Below are 23,245 nucleotides of genomic sequence, written 5' to 3' on the forward strand. Positions count from 1 at the left end.
GGGTGATAAATGCCATAAATGAACCATTGACCGTGTGAACATATGAACGTGTATGTGTGAACATGTATTTTTATTTTATTATTATTATCATCATGATTTTTGGGGGAAGGAGTGGGGAGACTTTTAGGTGTGACTTAAATGTGTGACCATGTGTGTACGTGTGAATGTGTGCCTTTTTTTTACCATTCAACCAAGTTTATGTATAACAATGCAACGCCTGAATGTCTGAATAATTCAGTTCCAAACATTTGCGTTAATGGAATTCACTCCATAATATAATAGCCACTGTGTGTTGTGTTTATATACAGGCATTATAAACCCCACATTGACAGATGGGAAATGGTGTAGGGGTCCTGTTAGGACAGTGTCTATTATATTGTGGAGTGAATTCCATTAACGCAACTCTTTGGAACTTAATTAATCAGATGTTCACGCGTCGTATTGTTCAGGCGTTCACATGTACACGTTCAACAGTTCATTTATGCCATTTATCACCCTTCATATGTGTGTGCATGTGTGTCTTATTACAGGTACTGAGCAGCCTGAGCCTGCTGTTCATCTTCACTCTGTATAATGGAGGACCATTAGGCCTACAATAGGTTCATTCTCTAGGAGATCGAGGGTAGGATCCAGTCTTTTTTTAATATCAACCTATATGAACTTCACTCCATTTAATTCACAACACATTCATTCATTATTCCTTATACCATGGCATTGTTGAACGCTCCTTTACTGATTGGCTTGAAGGGCATTCTAGAGCGTGCATTATTTTCCTAAAACTCACGGTATATTTACACGGTAGAATTCAATGGCAAATTTGTACATGTTTTGTTTGAGGTGCTTTTGAAAGCAGAAGTCAAATAAAAAACAGTATTGGTATTGTTGAATTTGATTTTCATAATAGCAAGCTAGGACTGATGGTTTGTTAAGCTCAACTAGCAAGTCTGTTTGGTTACCACGGCAACTACTGTAGCTATCTAGTAAACTTGCTAGCTACTTCACTGGATGTTGAACACATTTCTACTGCAAATTAACACATTTCAAATTATAGCCATGGTACTGTATAAAAGGGATAATCAACTTGGGGCTCTGCGCTTTCTGGAAAATAATGTAACTCTGTGGAAAGTAATTTCCACTCCGCCAGCGAGTCGTGGAACACAACTTCCACATCGTTCATTATTTTCCATAGAACTTATAGCCCCTCGATGATTAATCCTTACATATCCAACTGAGAGGCCAATACCCATTGACCATATACACGCATCAAAGACCTAAAATATTTCATACGGTATGGAACGTTCTCTCTGAAATGTATTCTCCTTAGTGCATTATATTGCACTGAGCAAATCAGAGAGAGGGAGGGAGGGAGAGAGAGAGAGAGAAAAAGAGGGAGAGCGAGCGAGATAAAAGAGAGAGAGTGATGGTGTGTCCAGGCCCTAGCCAGTGTAGTGTTCTATTACTCAAGATGGAGCAGCACTACAGGAGAAATGCCTAATCAATAAGAAGAAAACAATTCCCAATCCCTGTACCCCTTCCACTCTGTCTCCACAATATCACAGACACACACACACATACACACACACAGACACACACACACCCTGACCCCTGTGCCTTCCGTTCCCTTTTTAATCTATGGGAATGGAACATTTCCTTTGGGAGTTTTACAGTCAGCATGGCGTTCCACGGAAGGGTTTTAGAATGCAACAGCAGTAGCCTCCTCCTCCTTCTCTCTCCTCCTCCATACTCCCTATTGCCCGTCTGCTCTTCAATCTGATCTAGTTAACTCCTGTGGTGGAAGCCCTGCTTGGCAGAGCCCCGGTGCTTTGTCATTTTTCACCCCCCTGTAAAAACCTGCTCACCCCACCACCCCAACCACAACGGCAACCAGAGGCTGAGTGCTAAAATGGATGACTAATGTAATGATGCGGCCAGGGTTCTCCAGACTTTTCATTATCAAAATAAATAAATACAGCAGGGGTTCCCAACCTTTTTTCCCCAGGGACCACTTTTTCACATTGGAAAAATGTCACCCCTCCTTCCCCTTTTTAAATAATTGTTTATTGAGATTGCCTATGTTAAATATAACACCGGCTTGATTTTGTTTAATTTGAGGGACCTATGAAAATGCTGTTGTTTTGAAGCTCATTTCCTGCAGTTCTACATAGTTTAACAAGGCTCATGACGATTTAATATTAATAGTAATAATTATTATGGGAATCATAATAATAACGAATAAGGGAAAAAAAGTCTTGACCCGATTTTCCCAAATGTTATTCCACAACCAAATAATTGTTTTATTATGATTATTTATATTAACCCTCAATTTAATCTGACATATTCTCTTTTACAGAAAGCGATTTGATCAATTGACGGTGACAGAGTCACACATTGTATAAGATTACTTCCCAAGAAAAGTTCAATTTCTTTGACTCCTCTACTTTAGAAGGTCGTAGCTCCGCTTCTGAATGTCATAGACACAACCCAAAGATATTCCCATGTGGATCAGAGTTGCGTCTTACTGCTTGTTTCCAGACAAAAGTGTTGCGGATTTGTGGGTCATTTTAGATCGGCATAAACAATGGAAAGATATCACTGGTGATATTAGAATATCTCTGTTTGCGTGTTTGGTTTGTGTGTGTGCCCCTTAGGTTGGGAACCACCTGATGTACAGCAGCAAGACAGCTCTCTTGTCCTGGCTGGTCCAGCGGACATTTTGCTCCAGATAATTGCTTAATTCTCTCACTAAGTCGACATGAGTCTTAAAATAGAGTGTGCTTGTTCTAGAAACAGCACGCATGCTTATGTTCTATCACTCTTAGATAACAACACAAAGTGTCACACAACAGTCGAGCCAATGGAAAAATGAAAATAATATTTTTTTCCGCTTTGCAGAGATGCGTGCTATAAACTATGTCCGTCCATGTGTTCCACTGATGATATTAGAATATCTCTGTTTGCGTATGTATTTGGTTTATGTGCGTGTGTATATGTGTGTACGTGTACATATATACGTGACGTGTGTACTTGCTGTGTGTCTGTGTGCATGTATTTTACGAGCACCCTTTGTGACTGGGGTTATTGTGAAACTGAATGATGTCCTCATTCCTTCTGTTTAAAACCCATAAATCACCAGCACACATTGGAAGTGGAGATGGTAAAATAAATAGGCAAGGAGCAAATAGCTCTAACAAGACAATAGGTGCTTGATCAAAGTCTGAGAATCAACCAAAATATCACCCTGAGCAATGCATGCTATCATAAAAACACAGTAATAGCTTATTTTATTTATTTTTTACTTTATTTAACTAGGCAAGTCAGTTAAGAAAAAAAATATTATTTACAATGACGGCCTACTCCAGCCAAATTCCGACAATGCTGGGCCTATTGTGCGCTGCCCTACGGGTCTCCCAGTCACGGCTGGATGTGATACAGCCTGGATTTGAAGCAGGTACTATAGTGACGCCTCTTGCACTGAGATGTAGGGCCTTAGACCGCTGCGCCACTCGGGAGCTGAGCTATTTGCCATTTATGCTAATGTTAGTGATCAGATCTCCAGTTAGCAACCAAGCAGCAGAATGTGAGATGAATTTCCCCTAGGACTGCAACCAGCAGGGACAGAAGAGGGAAATGCCCATGGGGACACCACCACCACCGGACCCAGGTTAGCCCAGCTGCTGACTGGTCCTGGATCGCCCACTCAACTGCTTGTCTCTAAGTCCTACAGAGTAGAACAACGAAAAGCAAGTCTCCAATCAGGCAAACAATAGGAGGTAAAAGAGATACTGATTGTGTATTAATCGTGACACACAGCTAATGTTAGTGTGGCATTGAGGAGTGTGGATGTATGCACGCACGCGCGCACACACACACACACACACACATAAACAATAATATAATTTGCAGTTTCTCAAATCTTAATTATGCTAGGGGCCAAGTTCAACACAGCAAAATGGGAGGAATTATTTCAAAAACTATATAATCATAGAACTAATTGCATGCTCCATGTCCACACACTCTCTCCCTCATTCTCTTCACAGCTCTTTCTTTCTCCCTCTCTCAATGAAGCAATGGAAAGCAGTGATCACCCCACCCTCTCTCTGTAATTCCCTCCCCTACAATGTTATAGTCCTGGTGTGCACGTTAGCTCATGAATTTAGATGAGGACGAACGCAAGCAGGCACCAGGCTCTGCACCAGTCCTAAATAAGACTAACCCAGAGAGAGAGCAGGGCCCACAACACGCACACACACTGCATGATGGGATACGCTGCCCAGTCAGGGGATGAGTGCCACAGGCAGACAGTCACGCACACTTCCTCCTCTGCTCTCTACCCCTCTTCATTTCTTCTTCATTTGTGCTGTAGGCATATTCTTACTGTGACTTTCACCCTGATATTGGCTACTAGATAGCTACTTCCCACTCTGGTTTCTGGACAGTAGTGCTTGTCGCCGGTTTACTATCTACTCGTAGTGCAGCCCGATCAGCCACGCAAAACGGTCTTGAGTAGCAAGAAATCTGCCCAATTAACTGATTTGCTTTCCATACACCCACTCCTTTCGACACACTCACTTACTCGCCCATACTCCAGTCGCCATATTGGGCTGCAGCTACCCATACTTGGTCAAAATTAATAAATGTAAAGATGCACTATGAAGAACTCGCTTCGCCATTTTCTGGTTGCTAAAATTCTAATAGATTGGCAAATTTATTACATTTTTTTTACATTTTAGTCATTTAGCAGACGCTCTTATCCAGAGCGACTTACAGTAGTGAATGCATACATTTCAAAAAAAAAATTCTCCACGTACTGGTCCCCTGTGGGAATCGAACCCACAACCCTGGCGTTGCAAACACCATGCTCTACCAACTGAGCCACACGGGACGAGTGTTTATGTAACAAAACAAGGAAGTATACTGTAGAGAATCATTGTAGGCATATATTTATCACCACAAACCGATGCTGGCACTAAGGCCACACAAAAATGAGCTGTATAAGGCCAAAAGCAAACAGGAAAATGCTCATCCAGAGGCGGCGCTCCTAGTGGCCAGGGACTTTAATGCAGGGAAACTTAAATCCGTTTTACCTCATTTCTACCAGCATGTTAAATCTGCAACCAGAGGAGAAAAACAACTCTAGACCACCTTTACTCCACACACAGAGACGTGTACAAAGTTCTCCCTCGTCCTCCATTTGGAAAATCTGACCATAATTCCATCCTCCTGATTCCCGCTTACAAGAAAAAACTAAAGCAGGAAGTACCAGTGACTCGGTCAATAAAGAAGTGGTCAGATGACGCAGATGCTACGCTACAGGACTGTTTTGCTAGCACAGACTGGAATATGTTCTGGGATTCTTCCGATGGCATTGAGGAGTACACCACATCAGTCACTGGCTTCATCAATAAGTGCATCGATGACATCGTACCCACAGTGACCGTACTTACATACCCCAACCAGAAGCCATGGATTACATCCACACTGAGCTAAAGGGTAAAGCTGCTGCTTTCAAGGAGCGGGACTCTAACCCAGATGCTTATAAGAAATCCCAATATGCCCTCCTACGAACCATCAAACAGGCAAAGCGTCAATACAGGACTAAGCTTGAATCATACTACACCGGCTCCGACGCTCGTTGGATGTGGCAGGGCTTGCAAAACATTACAGACTACAAAGGGAAGCACAGCCGCGAGCTGCCCAGTGACACGAGCCTACCAGATGATCTAAATTTCTTCTATGCTCCTTTCAAGGCAAGCAACACTGAAGCATGCATGAGAGCATCAGCTGTTCCGGATGACTGTGTGATCACTCTCTCCATAGCCGATGTGAGTAAGAACTTTAAACAGGTCAACATTCACAAGGGCAAGGGCAAGACGGATTACCAGGACGTGTACTTCGAGCATGTGCTGACCAACTGGCAAGTATCTTCACTGACATTTTTAACCTGTCCCTGACTGAGTCTGTAATACCAACATTTGTCAGCAGACCACCATAGTCCCTGTGCCCATGAACACATTGTTGCTTAAGGGCTTGTAAGTAAGCATTTGACAAATACAATTTTATTTGACAATCTAAACCACTGTGAAATATATTTTCCATAACCAAAATATTGTAGTTTTGGCTGTTTGAAGCTGGTGTATAAAACCCAAAATAAGATATGCAAAAACGAAACTTAAAAACGTGAGGCATAGGAATAGCGCACATAGAACATATATATTGCTTTTCTTACACTTGCTTTCAATGAGAATGACAGATCTATAACTCAAATTTTGTCAGGTCGCTCAAAAAGTTAGATATTGCCGCTTTAAAAATCCATCATGCTTATTGCACAAATTACTAAACAGACACTGTATTCGTGCTGAACAGCTACTATAACATTTTAAACATTCTCCGGTCTAGCTGAACAAAGCTGTGGAGCCTAGCATCCCCGCTAGCTAAAGGCAGGCTAACTGCTGTGGAGCCTAGCATCCCCGCTAGCTAAAGGCAGGCTAACTGCTGTGGAGCCTAGCATCCCCGCTAGCTAAAGGCAGGCTAACTGCTGTGGAGCCTAGCATCCCCGCTAGCTAAAGGCAGGCTAACTGCTGTGGAGCCTAGCATCGCCGCTAGCTAAAGGCAGGCTAACTGCTGTGGAGCCTTGCATCCCCGCTAGCTAAAGGCAGGCTAACTGCTGTGGAGCCTTGCATCCCCGCTAGCTAAAGGCAGGCTAACTGCTGTGGAGCCTAGCATCCCGCTAGCTAAAGGCAGGCTAACTGCTGTGCTGCCTGTGAGACAGAGCTCTAAACACTGCAGTGCCATAAATATTTTATATCAGCCAGCCAGCCCAGTCCTCCCTACAGCCACTACACTCACATGACCTTCTAGTACACAAAGGGAGAGTAGCGATTACACGCACGCACGCACGCACACACACACACGTATGCACACACACACACACACACAAGCAAAAACACACACAAACACACACTGATCAGCAAAGGCAAACTACCTGCCCTCCAGGACACCTACAGCACCCGATGTCACAGGTAGGCCAAAAAGATCATCAAGGACAACAACCACCCAAGCCACTGCCTGTTCACCCCGCTATCATCCAGAAGGCGAGGTCAGTACAGGAGCATCAAAGCTGGGACTGAGAGACTGAAAAACAGCTTCTATCTCAAGGCCATCAGACTGTTAAACAGCCATCACTAACACAGAGAGCCTGCTTCCTACATACAGACTTGAAATCATTGGACACTTTAATAAATGGAACTCTAGTCACTTTAATAATGCCACTTTAATAATGTTTACATATCTTGCATTACTCATCTCATATGTATATACTGTATTTTATACCATCTATTGCATCTTGGCTATGCCGCTCTGTCATTGCTTATCCATATATTTATATGCATATACTCTTATTCCATTCCTTACTTAGATTTGTGTGTTTAAGGTAGTTGTTGTGAAATTGTTAGATTACATGTTAGATATTGCTGCACTGTCGGAACTAGAAGCACAAGCATTTCGCTACACTCGCATTAACATCTGCTAACCATGTGTATGTGACCAATCATATTTGATTTGATTTGATTTATGTATCATCCCCTGCCAGTGGTGACAGGTGACTCTGAGCTTATCTAGGCCTTTCTGTGTGTATAACTGCTGTGATACCTCTACAGCGGTTCGGGATGGTTGTCTTTAAACAGCAGAGCATGGACAGTGTCTGTCAGTGTTTGTTTCAGGGTCAGATGACAGCTGGGTGAATGCTGGATGAAAACAGGGCAGTGTGTTTATCTAGTTTAACAACATGGATGACCTGCTGCCTGCCACATCTTGTTTAGGAAGCCTGTAAATCAGCCTAATGAACAGGCCAGGTTTCAACTACAACAACACACAGGACCCAGACAAGGCGTGCTTCCAAAATGGCACCCTATTTCCTATGTTGAGCAGTACTTTTGGCCACATAGGGAATAAGGTTTCATTCTGGATGTAGCCCAGAAGTGTGGACCCACTGGGCACACACTGGTTGAATCAACGTTGTTTCCACATAATTTGAATGATATTAAGTTGAACCAACATTAAATAGACATTGAATTGATGTCTGTGCCCAGTGGGAAGGCTGATCTGAGAACAGACCTAGTCTACAGGGGAAGAGGAGAGCAGAGGGCAGAGCTGGAAGAGTTACCTTCCTAGTGTTTGTCTTGTGTTAGGATCAAGTGTCTCTCTGTCTCCAAACAAAGCTCTCATCATAATGGCTCTGTTGAAAGTAGGATGCCAGGCTGTCTGTAGGCCTGGGCTGTGTGTGTGTGTGTGTTGGTGTGTGACTGTGTGTGTGTGAGTGCATCATAGAGAGAGAGAGAGAGAGAGAGAGAGAGAGGAGAGAGAGAGAGAGAGAGAGAGAGAGAGATAGTAAGAAAAAAAAAACAAGCCTGCAGCACTTTTCTAACTTCTTCGACTTTGCACCATCTTGGGACGTCACATGCTACATTGCAATGAGTTCAGCTGCTTTTCCAGGTTAGCCTACATGCAAGCAGAGCAGACAGACAGACAGACAGACAGGAATGTCCTCTGACTATCATTCACCCATTTTAACACACTGTCAATTCTCCTTCTTGAAGTAAAGAGGCTATAATTTTATTTATTTATTTCACCTTTATTTAACCAGGTAGGCAAGTTGAGAACAAGTTCTCATTTACAATTGCGACCTGGCATAATGAATGAAAACATTGATCCACTAAGTAACAACCAGCTCAAAGTAGCAGCAGACAGACAGACACAGCCCTGCTATGTCAATCATACAGCACCGGGCTGTGCCCTATGCCTCTGCTACAGACAGGGTTGGGCTCAACTCAATTTCATCTCTATCTATTCAGGAGATGAATTGGAAACATGTCCTCTTGGATTGAAAAATGATAGAAAATAGTGGACTATTCAACTAGTCACAGAATTTCAACAGACTCCCTGAATACCACAAAAAGCCCAGACAATGTGGATTAATGTGTGATAACCTCAGCCAGGTGGGTGGGTCTTCAATGAAGGATATTTTCTGAGCTAACCACCAGCATGAGGGCTTTAATCTTACTGGCAGCAGTGGACTAGGCGTGCGGGGTGTAAGGTATCAAAGGAAAACAGACTGACACACATACATATGTGCACACACATGCACACAACCACACAGAGAAAGAGACAGAAAAACAGACAATCACACCTACACAAACACAAAACGATGGTAAATAGAGGACACAGACTTAGGAACAAACGCAGGGTAACAAGCACTCACTCACTCACTCGCACGCGCGAACACACACACACACACACACACACACACACACACACACACACACACACACACACACACATACACACACACACACAGTGAAGATCTTGAGGCTTTTGAACATCTGGTGCTGGAACAAGAAACAAGGCAGGCCAGGCTTATTAACTCAGAGTCCTGCTGTCAGGACCTCCAGACCTCAGCCACACCAGCTGACAGACACAGACACACACACACACACACACACACACACACACACACACAGGCAGGCAGATGACACACACACAGGGAGATGACACACACACATCAGAATGCACCTTCGAGGTGAATAAATCCATGTGTGTGTGTGTCTGTGTGTGTGTGTGTGTATACTGTATCGGACCATATGTATCAGGGGGCCTGGTATGAGGAATGAGTCCTGCTGAGTGCCTACTCCCAGTAATTTATTAAAATCTTTGATAAACGCTCCATATTTCACTGATCACCATCAGTATGCTCCCACTGACTGGCCATCCATCTGACGGGAGCCGGCCTGAGAGATACAAATTGTCATGGTGACAGGCCGGAGGCGAGGAAAGGGGAATATGGGATAGGCTTGTCCTCCACGGATCTGCTTCCTGCCAGCTATGACAAACGTGCTCATTCATTTATTCACTACCTCTCTCGCTCTCTTTTGTTCCTTAGTTAACTTTCTCTCAGTTTCTCTCTCTTTCCCGCTCTTCCCCTTAGACAGAGTGAGTCATCTGCAGGTAGGTGATACTCTATGAGCCGGCCCTCTTAACAAGGGGTTTACAGATGTAACTGCTAATCAGGTGAGCTGAACCTTCACAGCTACAGTAAATTGCACTTTTCCGGATATTAAATACCTAAAATTAGCCTAATTAGTTAACAAGCTCTTTGGTGTGTTTTGGAGAGAGTGAACATTCGCTGTAGCTGAAGAGAGAGAACACTGTAAGTGACTCATCTGGGATTCTAGGTGATTCTCCCTGATGTTTGGCCGGATTGAAAACGCCACCATTCTAATCCTGTTTGGGAAATCCTGTCACAGTATTCCCCATCAGGAGAGGCCAGGGACTGGGACCAAATCCCTTAGGACGGCATTGACATGAAGCACATCTAGAATTTATCAGTTGAATAATAGCAGCAGCACACACACAGCGCTGGTGCCGTCTGGTATTATCTGTTCCACTTCCTCTGGCATGTATAACGAATAGATACATGTACAGCGTTGTTCCCTCTACAACTGGCCTTACTATGCCCCTGTGGAGCTACTGGGGTAAATGTCACAGAGCAGGGGTTGGTGGGGGGAGGGGGGGGTGGGGTAACAGTATGGACGGGTTCACTACAGCTAGGGGTAATATATTCATAACCCCATCATAAGTCATCCCCGTAATACCATGTCACCTCCATAACACTACGGGTATGACTGGTTACGGATATGACGGAATTCGAAAAGGCCCCCCATGTGACTCAGTGAGATAAAATATGACTGGTAGAAAAGGTCAGATAGGACCCGCCGGTTATTTCCATGATGCCTTGCAATCCAGGTCGCTGTTGAGGAGATAAGAGTGAACCAGACACAGACGGTCTGAGATGAAGGTGTCACAGAGCTGAGCCACAGGATACTGAGCAGAGGCACGTACTAGAAGAGATATACAGAGGTTAGAAGCAGGGGGAGATATCAGTGGTTCATGTATCAGGGGAACTCAGGAGAATATCAGCTAGAGATATCAGGTTGGGATATCCCTTAAGCCTGCAGCGAGGCTCCAGGTTTCAAACATAATCAAGCGTGTGTGTGTGTGAACAACACCTATATTGTAACAGCCCATTCTACCGCACTGCTGATGCCAGGCTCAAATAGATGCTTGGAGATGTACTGGCAACGAGAAGTAAGGGAGTAATGATAGAGATGAAGGGAGTGATAACGAGGGAGAGTACAGAGCTGAATCCTCTTTTGGCTCTAAAACAACTCTCCCATGCCACACAGGACGTCTCAAAGCCTTTTTAGGAAAGCTCCTGTTCCAAATTTACCAGAACTATTCCAGATATGTGGTGTATGGAAATAGAGAGGAGCTCATTCTTGCCGGACAGTGGAGGCCCGGGTGAACGAGAGAAGCCATGTTCTGAGTCTGGAGCTGTGCCATGATCTTGCATCAGTGTTTGTGCTAAGCCCCTGCCCGACATTACGGATTCAAGAGGGGGGACTTTGGCTCTGAAAGCTGCACTCTTATTTCTCTCTCTCTCTCGCTCTCTCACTTCCTCTTTCTCTCTCTGTGTCTGAGAAGGTTGAAAATGCAGTCACATAAAAGCCACGTGAAATGGTTTCAGCTTTACTACAGAGGAAACACTTGACCACGTACTGCAAAAGCAGTCGCTGCGGTTACCCTGAGCATTCCACTAGTAGAATAATCATCAATGTCGAGGGATTGTTTAGCATCGGTGGCAGGTGTATTTACTAGCTGAGGTGAATACATACATCAAAACACAGACACACACACACACACACACACACACACACACACACACACACACACACACACACACACACACACACACACACACACACACATTTCAGAATATGCTCTCATAAATAGACAGAACATGTTTTTAGAACACACACACGTGCATAGTTGCACAGTCGCACAAACACACGCACAGTCACACACACACAGTTGTACACGCACACACCCACACACACACAAACATTGGCACACTCTCCAGCACTCCACTCACATTGACTAATGTGGATAAATTGCCTTCCATGGCACTGTCTTCCCAAGAATTAATATCAAAATAAGAGCATTAGTGGGCTCATAACCATTTATAAAACCTACTTAGCTATGCAGATGGGGGAATGAAGTGACATTTATATTAAAGATTATCTGTGTGTCCGCCTCCCTTTTAAAAGCCCTCAATCCAGGTCCCTAAACTCAGGAAAAAGTACAGTACCAATCTAGTTTGGAAATGAGACCTTTGCCAGAGGAGAAGTCTGGTCTACTGAACAAATGATGTACAGACAATATGTATGTGTTTGGGAAAGACCATACTAGACATAGTCCTCATCATACTGTCTCCACGAGGTGAGTTCTACAGTAGGTTAGCGTTCTAAGTGGCTGTTGAATATTGGGGTAGATGTCTGAAATAATCTCTTAAAACTATTTTCTCTCTTTCTCAGGAAGTCATGACTTATCCCATCCCAACCCACTGTAAAAAGTGTCACTTCTGAGTCACCGTAGTGCAGATATGTGCACAGGAGGGGAGAGAGAGCAGTGGAGTCAGTTGAGTTAGCATGGAGCCCCTGAGCCCACCATATTAATCCTGTCAGACAAACAATTTGGTGAAAGCAGGAGAAAATCCAGACAGGTTTAAAAGTTTCTCTTCAGAATAAGAGGCCACTAACTGACAGCGCAGGGATAATGGTTACATGACAAGTGGATTGAGGTTTGGAAGTTAAGTACTTAAAGACTTTGTAAAAAATGGTTCATGTGGGTGTGTACTTTTGAGCCTGTGTGTGTGTGTGTGTGTATGTGTGTGTGTGTGTGTGTGTGTGTGCTTGCGTGTGTGCGTGCGTGCGTGTGTGTGTATGTGTGTGTGTGTGTGTGTGTGTGTGTGTGTGTGTGTGTGTGTGTGTGTGTGAGTGTGTGTTTATGTGTATGATGTTACATGAAAAGTAGATTGAGGTTTGTAAGTGCTCACAGATTGCAATAAGTGTGTGCATATGTGGTGGCAGTTGATCATAACATGACAACTGGATTGAGATGTGTGTATTTAATTGTGTGTGTGTGTGTGTGTGTGTGTGTGTGTGTGTGTGTGTGTGTGTGTGTGTGTGTGTGTGTGTGTGTGTGTGTGTGTGTGTGTGTGTGTGTGTGTGTGTGTGTGTGTGTGTGAGAGAGAGAGAGAGAGAGAGAGAGAGAGAGAGGGGAGATTGACAGAGAGAGAGAGAGAGAGAGAGAGAGAGAGAGAAGGGAGATAAAGGGGGGAGAAGGGGAGAGAGGGAGAGCGAGGGAGAGAGAGACTGTGGAAGAAAGAGAGAGCGAGAGAGAGGGAGAAGGGAGATAGAATGAGAGAGAAGGGGGGAGAAGGGATGGAGAGAGAGGGGGGAGAAGGGAGAGAGAGAGAGAGAGAGAAGGGAAAGGGAGAGAGAGCGATTGAGAGAGAGAGAAAGAAGAGAGAGAGAGAGAGAGAGAGAGAGAGAGAGAGAGAGTGAGAGGGGGAGATTGACAGAGAGAGAGAGAGAGAGAGAGAGAGAGAAGGGAAAGGGAGAGAGAGCGATTGAGAGAGAGAGAGAGAAAGAAGAGAGAGAGAGAGAGAGAGAGAGAGAGAGAGAGAGAGAGAGAGGGGGGGAGATTGACAGAGAGAGAGAGAGAGAGAGAGAAGGGAGATAAAGGGGGGAGAAGGGGGAGAGAGGGAGAGCGAGGGAGAGAGAGACTGTGGAAGAAAGAGAGAGCGAGAGAGAGGGAGAAGGGAGATAGAATGAGAGAGAAGGGGGGAGAAGGGATGGAGAGAGAGGGGGGAGAAGGGAGAGAGAGAGAGAGAGAGAAGGGAAAGGGAGAGAGAGCGATTGAGAGAGAGAGAAAGAAGAGAGAGAAGAGAGAAAGAAGAGAAAGAAGAGAGAGAAAGAAGAGAGAGAAGAGATAAAGAGATAAAGAGATAAAGAGAGGATATGTGTATGCCTGGTTGTGTGTGTGGCCATTGCATCCATCATGTCATCAGAGTAACTGTGACTGTGCTGTGTCAGCAGTCTAAGATGGGAGCAGTGGAAAAGAAGACTCCAAGTTATTCTAATCTGTCCACTGGCAGCTCAGTGAAAAACATCCTAAACAGCACTTTCTAAAGCCACTAATCCACTACAAAGGCTTGCCTGATATCCATGCCAACTGCTTTGTTTCATCTTTCATCCTCACTCCCAGTCCACTCACTAATGCAATCTATTTCTCTCTTACTCTCTTACTCTGTCTCTCTCTGTTTCTTTCTATCTCCCTTTTCTCTTTCTGTCTCTCCCGCCATCACCCCTTTTCTCAGTTTCTTTCTATCTATCCCATTACTCCCCCTTTTCCATGTTCTCTCTCTCTCCCTCCAGCTGTCCCTCAGGCCCTCTCTCTGTCCTCTCCTACTGGTTCCCCAGTTCCTGTGTCTCATATACCTGGAGCCTGGAGATGCCCTCCTTTTCTCCTTCATCACATCTGTTGCTTAGTCCATGACCTTTCTGTGGAGGCAGCCGGTTTGGGCTCATTTGTCAAACGACTCACACTCTTCATCTTCCTCTCTCTCTCCACTGACCTGGCTGTGCTGCCACACTGCACCAGCACAAAACAGGGACAAAATGACAAAGCAAAAAACAACAACTCTGTCCGAGTTCCCTGAGTATGGATGAAACGTGGTGGAGGTGGAGAGAGTAGAGACAAGAAGTTGACATTTAGGTTAGGGAAGCAGAAATGAACATCTTTTTGGGATAAGTCACTGACATTATGTGTTCCATGTCTGTTTTTACCCATAACTCATCTATGGCATTGTTGTGACGTGAACCGGGGCAAATGTCAGTGGCAGCAGTAGCTCTGGCAGGATGAGATCAGTGTGAGAAGGTTATTTCACACCTTGAGCAGCCATGTTGCTTATGTAAACAGCCCAGGGACACTACAAAGCCATGACATCATGATGTCAGTCCCATGAATACACACATTCACACTCCTGAATGTAGAGGTATACTGTACACAGGATATGAACACATAGAAAGATAGGAAGACTTATAACATAGACAAAGATTGTACATGTATTTATTTACGCAGACACAAACACACACACCTCTAGCAGAGGTTTCCATGGGTGTGAAGGGCATGTGTTCTCCGGTTACTGAGCACATGGTAATATCACTACTTTGGCAGGAGTTATGTCCACCTGTTACTCCTCTTACAGCCCTGGGAGGAAGACAGTTATAAAAGGTTCACATCTAAACGTCAACAAGCACACCGGCCATTCCAGCCAGCAAATTACTGCATAAAACACAGGCCTTTATCTCATACCCCTGAAGGGCGACAGTCCTCACATAGCTGGGGTCGACTTTACACAGTGTCATAGATACCATGGCCACAGTCATAGAAACTAAACAGGCCTGGGACCAGAGACAATTCACATAGAGAATGGAGACCAAAACTGATCAACAGATCCAAGATCAGCTCTTCTGTATGTATCATGTCCACACACAGTCACAACTTTCGGTTATTAAAGGCTTGAGGATATAGTTCCTTATAACGCGACAGGGTAATCCATAAGAACATGTCTATGTAATGGACCTACACTAGCCATGTCATCTGTGAACCAAACCACAGAACAGCACTGGTGACTGGTGTCACCACTGCCACCGTCATGCCCCTAAAACAGACAGAAAGAAAATCTCCCAAATGGCTGGCTGTTGATTATACGTGCTAATTAAATGAATCTGTATTCCTGTACAACAGGCCTGTCAGAGAGGAGAGACTGCGATACGGACCTCACAAAAGCCTCATTACCGACTTATGACTAAACTCTAGAGGGACGGCGGCTTGGATGTGACAATCACTCACACGGGAGGGACTGATGGAGGATGCGGAGTGTCATGGTGTGGTGGGGCCAATGAATAGCATAGCAAGAGGCTATGGCAGCTTGCACTAATTGAAATTCCTCTGTTAATAAAGATCTCTATCCAGCTCCTCATACCGTCAGCCTGAAATTCAATGACTGAAAACGGCGGTGCATAAATGTGCTTTGCTATACCACAATGCAACTGTACATTTTAAATGATAAAGATTCTCTCCATTTCTCTCTTTTGTCTTGCTATTTCTGTCCATCCTCACATTAGTTGCTCTATCCTTCCTACAGAGGACAAAAGCAGAGAGCTGAAAACACCATCATTTGCCCAATCTTCCACTCTCCAGTAATTTCCCCAACCTGTACTCCGGTCAAACAAACAGCAATCACAGCCACTGCTCTAGCCCATGTCTCCAAGCAGGGCTACTCAGGCCCTCACATTCAATTCTGAAGAAAAATTACACTTTGCTTTCTGATGGGAAGAAAAGCCCTAGTGAAAGAGGAGAGGGCTAAAACTTCTCTCCTGGCTTGACTGTGACACAAAGGAAGGAGGGAGTTTGCAGCTGAATTAGGGTAGAGGCAGCCCCCGGGCACTCAAATTTAGATCATCCACTTTGTAATTCATTTTTCCGGAGTAAAAATTTCCTCTCCCCTTCTGGGATCTATCTTTTCAAGGGCCTGTTGGGAGGCATTTAACGCATGTGCTTCCAGCTCTCTGGCGGTAGGAGGTTTAGCCTGCATGTCATCTGAAAATGAAACTGTGATACAGACTCCTACCCACTCAGAGGTTAACATTACTTAGGTCCAAATATTGCTCGAATAAAATTCATGAAATATACTTTGGCAAGATATTGAATAAAAGGTTTATATGTAGATACTGGTATAATTTTGGTGGAAATGAAACCAATGAGGTAGATTGACACTATGTCTATGACCACAAGGCTCTACAGATGGTGGTACGCTCAGCCGAACGCACCATTGGGTGCTCACTGCCTGCCCTCCAGGACACCTACAACACCAGGTGTCACAGGAAGGCCAAGAAGATCATCAAGGACCTCAGCCTGTTCTCTCTGCTTCCATCACTCCAACGCGGGCAGTATTGGAGCATCATGGCAAAAACAGGCCAATAGCTTCTACCCCCAGACCATCAGGCTGCTGAATAGCCAACACTAGGCAGCTACCTGCACCCCCTGTCCTCTCCCACTATGGACATTATCATTGTTACAGCTGTAAATATGTATTATTATATTTATTATTGTTTCATTCACTTCTCATTTCTCCCCCTGCTGCTCCCATAATCGACATTCCCTCTGGGACATTCACTTCTCATTTCACCCCCTGCTGCTCCCTTATGGAAATTCCCTCTGGGACATTAACTTCTCATTCACCCCCTGCTGCTCCCTTATGTAAATTCCCTCTGGGACATTCACTTCTCATTTCACCCCCTGCTGCTCCCTTATGGACATTCCCTCTGGGACATTCACTTCTCATTTCACCCCCTGCTGCTCCCTTATGTAAATTCCCTCTGGGACATTCACTTCTCATTTCACCCCCTGCTGCTCCCTTATGGACATTCCCTCAGGGACATTCACTTCTCATTTCACCCCCTGCTGCTCCCTCATGGACATTCCCTCAGGGACATTCACTTCTCATTTCACCCCCTGCTGCTCCCTTATGGACATTCCCTCTGGGACATTCACTTCTCATTTCACCCCCTGCTGTTCCCTTATGGACATTCCCTCTGGGACATTCACTTCTCATTTCACCCCCTGCTGCTCCCATAATCGACATTCCCTCTGGGACATTAACTTCTCATTCACCCCCTGCTGCTCCCTTATGGACATTCCCTCTGGGACATTCACTTCTCATTTCACCCCCTGCTGCTCCCTTATGGAAATTCCCTCTGGGACATTCACTTCTCATTTCTCCCCCTGCTGATCCCCTTATGGACATTCCCTCTGGGACATTCACTTCTCATTTCACCCCCTGCTGCTCCCTTATGGACATTCCCTCTGGGACATTCACTTCTCATTTTGACCTGCACTGTTGGAGCTCGGAGCTTAAGAATTTCCCTGTACTCTGCAATTACATCTGCGACCCTGTGCATGTGACTAATAAACTCATCTAATCTAATGGTATATTATATTGCCATATTAAATCAAATTACACCTTGCAAGGAAAAATACAACAGTCAGCTAACACCATTCCATTCCAGGCCAAAAACTTGAATGAATTCAAAATCCAGTTCCACCATTCATTCCACTCCTTTCCCAGAGCTGCGGTTAGACTGTAGTCTACTGGGTCCTACAGGTTCCTATAGGATGGAGTAGAAGGTCTGCCTTACAGAACCGCCGGCCCCTCGCCTCTGACACTCCATCATTTCATTTAGACAAGTGTTATTAAAATCCACTTAGCAGTGCCGTGAGAGCTACACTATGGAAACTATGCAATGGGCCTTGGAAAGCTGAACCTAAACATCTGCTTTGAATCTGTTTAAAAACGAGCCCTTTTCATTCATCTGTCTCACTCGTCCCCTGCATGTCAAAGAGGGTGAGTATGGGGACAGAGGGAGACAGGAAGGGACAGAGGGGAATAGAGAGAGAGACAAGTAGTTCTTGTCATTGAAAAAAATAATTCACATGCCAAACCTTAATGTATAGAAATATGAAATGCTCTTTTCCAGAACAGTATTGAGCCTGGCCTGATCATTAACCCAGAATGTCAAGTCAGTCATTTCTACTCAGATTGTCTACTAAGCAATCAATTCAATACACATCAGCAATAGTCAAGCTTAAAGAGTTCAGGCTAGTCATGCCACTGAAATGAATGAGCAGCGATCAAACATGGATAAATCTGAGTGCGATCGAAAGTTGCTGAGAACTCAGCAGAAATCACACATTCGATAAAGACATCAATAAGTAAATGAGTGAATGAATGAAAGAATGAATGAATGAAAGAAGAAGCAAAGAGGAGAGCGGAAACTAAGGGAGTTGAGGACGTCTCCTAATGGCACAGGAGCAGTCCACTGCACCACGACCATGACATGACACAAACACACTCAGCATCCACCACATCATCCTCATCAAGACATGCATTCACAGACAAACAAAACCCAGCATCAGCATAGACTACACATGCATATCTAAAGATACTGACAATAAACTGCATTGGTTGATACAGATTCATATATTATACTACATATTTCAATAACCTACTCACTTTTTTTTAAATTTGGCTGAAAGTATTCCTTCAAATGTAAATGCCAAAAAAAGTATAATAGTATGCTAATAAGCAGTGTAATGTCAGCCCCACATATAATCTAAATAACAACTTATAAGAACCTTCATTGTACACAAGTAAAATATGAACTTACAAGATTTCATCATTCTGGAACTCCAAGACCCCGTGAGTATCTTCAAAGTCCTCTCCACCTCCGCGTGCCGTGCCCTCCACAGTCTTGTAGGGCACCATGACGACCCCACGTGCACCCGATGTACGCAGCACCTTCACCTCCATGGTGCCCACGCTCTCACTCACGTGCGCCACCGGCTCCTCGAACGTGAAGATGCCGGCGTGGTCGTCGTCAAAGATGGTCACGGTTGCTGTAGCGGGCAGACCGAGACAGGCCACCGCCTCCACGTGATTGGTCTCTGGGTTCTCTACCTCCTCCCCCTCTGCCAGCAGCACTTTGACGTTGCTCAGATGGATCAGGAAGTTCTCGTCCTCCTCAAAGATGTCATCATCGATAATGCCCACGCGGATCTCTTTCTGGGTCTCTCCGGGCTTGAACACCACCACCCCTTCGGTAAATTCGTAGTCCGAGCCCGCGTTGGCTGATCCATCCTCCGTACGGAATTCCACCGACACAGTCTTGGCCAGGTCGCCACCTCGGCGTAGCACGTTCACTGCCACTGTGCCGCAGTTCTCCAGGCACTGGTAGGAGCCGGGGTCAAAGTAGATCTTGGAGACGGGGTCGTTATCAGCCACATCAGAGCGGACCTCGTGCAAGCTGATGGCCTTGCGGGCCTGGTCGGCTGCATGCTTCTTCAGGATGTTCCCAGCGCCGGTCATGAGCCTGGTGGCCTGGCAGCGGTAGAAGGCCCTGCTCTTCTGCTGCGAACTCAATACCTGGTAGTTGGCCAGTTCAATCAGCTGCTCCACCTCCTTATCTGGGTGCTTCTGCTTCAGCTCCTTGAGGATCTTGGCCATGTCGCGCCTGGTCTCCTCCTCATCCAGGTCCTTCACGTTCAGGTCTAGCCCCAGAGGCCCGTCCAGGAAGTCCGCCGCGTGAGAGTTGAGCATCTTCCCATCCATCTCGATGTCGACTTTGGACGGGAGCGGGCGGTCGCCCTCGGTCTCAATGATCATGCCCCGCTGCTTGCCGGTACGGTAGCGCTTGTAGACGTACTTGTAGAAGAGCAGGCGTCGGTCAGCAACCCAGGCGAACAACACGCAGATGGGGAAGAAGAAGAGGGTGAGCAGGCCCTCCCATACCTGCACTATGCCAGGGGAGATGACAGCCAGGATCAGGTAGAGCCAGATGTAGGCGAAGATGCTCCAGGTGGCTGTGACGAAGAAGACGCGCAGGTGCTTGACCTTACGGACCTCCCCGTCGGGCACCACCCACACACAGATGCCGATGATGACAAACATGTTGAAGGCGGCACTGCCCACGATGGTGCTGGGGCCCAAGGCTCCCGCATCAAAACCGTGTCCACAAACCTCAATGACGGACAGTAGGATCTCAGGGGCACTAGAACCCAGGGCCATAAGCGTGAGGTTGGACACGGTCTCGTTCCAGATCCGCACGGTGGTGGTGGTGGTCTCTCCGTTGGGTCTCTTAATAGTGATCTCTTTCTCCTGAGAGGTGATGACCTCGATGGATGCCATGAAACGGTCAGCGATGATGGATACTCCGAGGAACATGTACACCAGGGCCACGAAGTAGACTGTCGCCCGTGCCACTTTGTCCCCGAACGAGGGATTCTGAGGTTCCCAGATAGGCAGAATCACCCCTTTTTCGCATGCTGTGCCTGCTGTGGTGCACACAGTAATGTTGCTGCTGGCAGTAGGAGACACGAACTGATCAAAGTCCACGTCCGAGGACATAGCCGTCACATGTTGGAATTTGAGGAACAGGATCGCTACGACAACCACGAACCGAAGGCCAAGGGAGAGAATGGGGGAGATCTGAAAGTGTCCCATGATTCTGGAGTGGTTCACTTCCTCTGCTTCCTAAACCTGCAGAGAGGGGGGAAATGAAAGGGTTGGAATGACTGGAAATTTAACACAATTTGCTCTCATTGTAATAATAGTGTTAAAACCATGTAGTAATTCATGTTAATGATATAATATGACCATAGTATACATTTCATATCAATTGCATATTGGTGGATAATTTCCCTGGTGAGGAGCTGTGATGCCTATAAGAGAACCAACCATATAGGGTCTGCCTCTTGGTTGGAGGGAAGGGAGGAAGCAGCAGATTCCTTTTTATTGATTCTCTGCAGGGATAATGACTTTTCACATATTTCATATGCTTTGTAGGGAACATTATGCAGATATGTCACATGCATTGCAGTTTATGACTGATTGATTGCATCCAGAATCTTTTACAAGGCTCTATAACAGGGATGGGCAACTTTCATGGGGGTGGAGGCCACAAAGAAATGTGGACTCATCATGAGGGGCTGGCTTGTGGGTCTGCATATCCACATCCATACCAACATATGCAGTCAGAGTGGGACTTAGCCTTTTTGGGGCCCTAAGCGGGCATTTTGGGGGTCCCCCACCTTGTGAGCAAAACATTTTAGCGGCCGCCCTCTTAACAGCTTAGAGAAAAAATGTATGTTTGCGTTAATTTCCTGCAAATCTACACATTTTGCCATGGGGTGTATAAATGTTGCAGTTTTAAAGCAAGTTTGCTGCAATTCTACACATTTTGCCATGGGACTGAGAGAACGTTTTGCAATTTCTAACAACTTTCATGCAATTTTACTCATTTTGCCATGGGGCAGAGATTTTTTATTGGTGTTTTACAGCTAATTTCCTATAATTCTTCACATTTTACCATAGGGTGGAGAGAAATGTTTGCCTTATTTAATATGATATCTGAGTGAGATTGACTAACAAAATCAATAGGGGCCCCAGGTGGGTAATTCGACCATGATTACTACAAGTTTATATAGCTGGACTAATTTATTAATCTAAAAAAATAGCTGACATGGGCTAATTGAGTGACAAGAAAAACTGCTGATGCACAAACACATTTCGAAATTGCATCTTGTCTATTCTTCTATCCTAACTAACTCTCAACAGTAAATTGAGACCCCGACCGAGTTCCTAAAAAAAATCTGCCTCTAGTTGCCCATCCCTGCTCTATAATGACCGGTTCCCCGACCTTTGAAATAAGAGGGGAGAGAGAAGATCTTGAGTGTGCATTGCCTGCTAAATGCGATGAGACACCGCGGGTAAGGGAAGCATCCAGTGAAGCGGGAGTGATGCGACACTACTCACCGGGCTGGACAACTCAGCATCAATGTAGTCAGAAAAGAAGCAGACACGCAAAGATCTAGGCAAGATTATAATAGACTGGATGCCTGATGAAGACCTAAGGGTCGAAACGTTGTTATAAGTAAAATTACCCAGGAGAATGAGCAGCAATGTGCGGCGTTTTGTTTTCTGTTTTCCAAGATTATAATAGACTACTTTACCATATCATTTAAGTTTAAGCCATCTTTTCCATAGGCATATTTTCACAGTGATGAATTATTGTTTTACATAGCTCTATATTAAAATGAACTTGAATAAAAAATTAATAAAACAGTTGGCTAAATATGATAACTAATAATTTAGGTCTGGTTTATCAATCTGTTTAGGGTATATAAGAAATACATGATGGAGGGATGGTCACGCCGTGTATAGTCTACAATTTTGTACCACCTTTAGTGCATCTTTACCGGGTTGAACGCCTACTATTCTTGTTAGATTAACAATAGAAAGGCTACTTGTAAATGGACGGTTGTGTGATTTCTATTGTTTTACACGTTACCATCAATTTATTACATTTTATATATTAATGACTAGACCTACAGAAAATTCAATAGAAAACACCAATTTCCTAATCCACAGATTGAATCCGCATATTAGAAATCCCCATCACCACAATGCAACCGCACAACCTGCACAATTAAGCAGCATAGGCTACGTGAATGCATTTTGCGCAATGGAGTGGCGCAAATGGGTTCTTATTTGCCTTATGTAGCCAACTATTGCCGACATGAATCAATCTATGCGGGTGTAGGCTATGTGAATGCACGTTTAACACAACTTTCACTTCCATATGGGTATCTGGAAACATGGCAATGCTGTTTAGCGCAAACGACCACGTCTTCTTGTTGCAGGCAGGCGAGCAAGGAAGCGCAAGAAGGA

General features: G+C 45.0%; 1 protein-coding gene across 2 annotated transcripts in view; it reads right to left on the bottom strand.

Moving 5' to 3' along the window:
- LOC106608331 (sodium/calcium exchanger 1) overlaps nucleotides 1–23,245 on the bottom strand; it is a 182,507-nt gene that overhangs the window by 158,423 nt on the left and 839 nt on the right. For both annotated transcript variants that reach the window (XM_014206247.3, XM_014206223.3), the window contains exon 2: nucleotides 19,188–21,055. In XM_014206247.3, coding sequence (XP_014061722.1) covers nucleotides 19,188–21,019 — 1,832 coding nt within the window. In that variant the 5' untranslated portion in view covers nucleotides 21,020–21,055. The remainder of the gene's footprint in view (nucleotides 1–19,187; nucleotides 21,056–23,245) is intronic.

This window comes from Salmo salar, chromosome 01, assembly GCF_965601325.2.
Source record: "Salmo salar chromosome 01, fSalSal1, whole genome shotgun sequence".
Classification (NCBI taxonomy): Eukaryota; Metazoa; Chordata; class Actinopteri; order Salmoniformes; family Salmonidae; genus Salmo; species Salmo salar.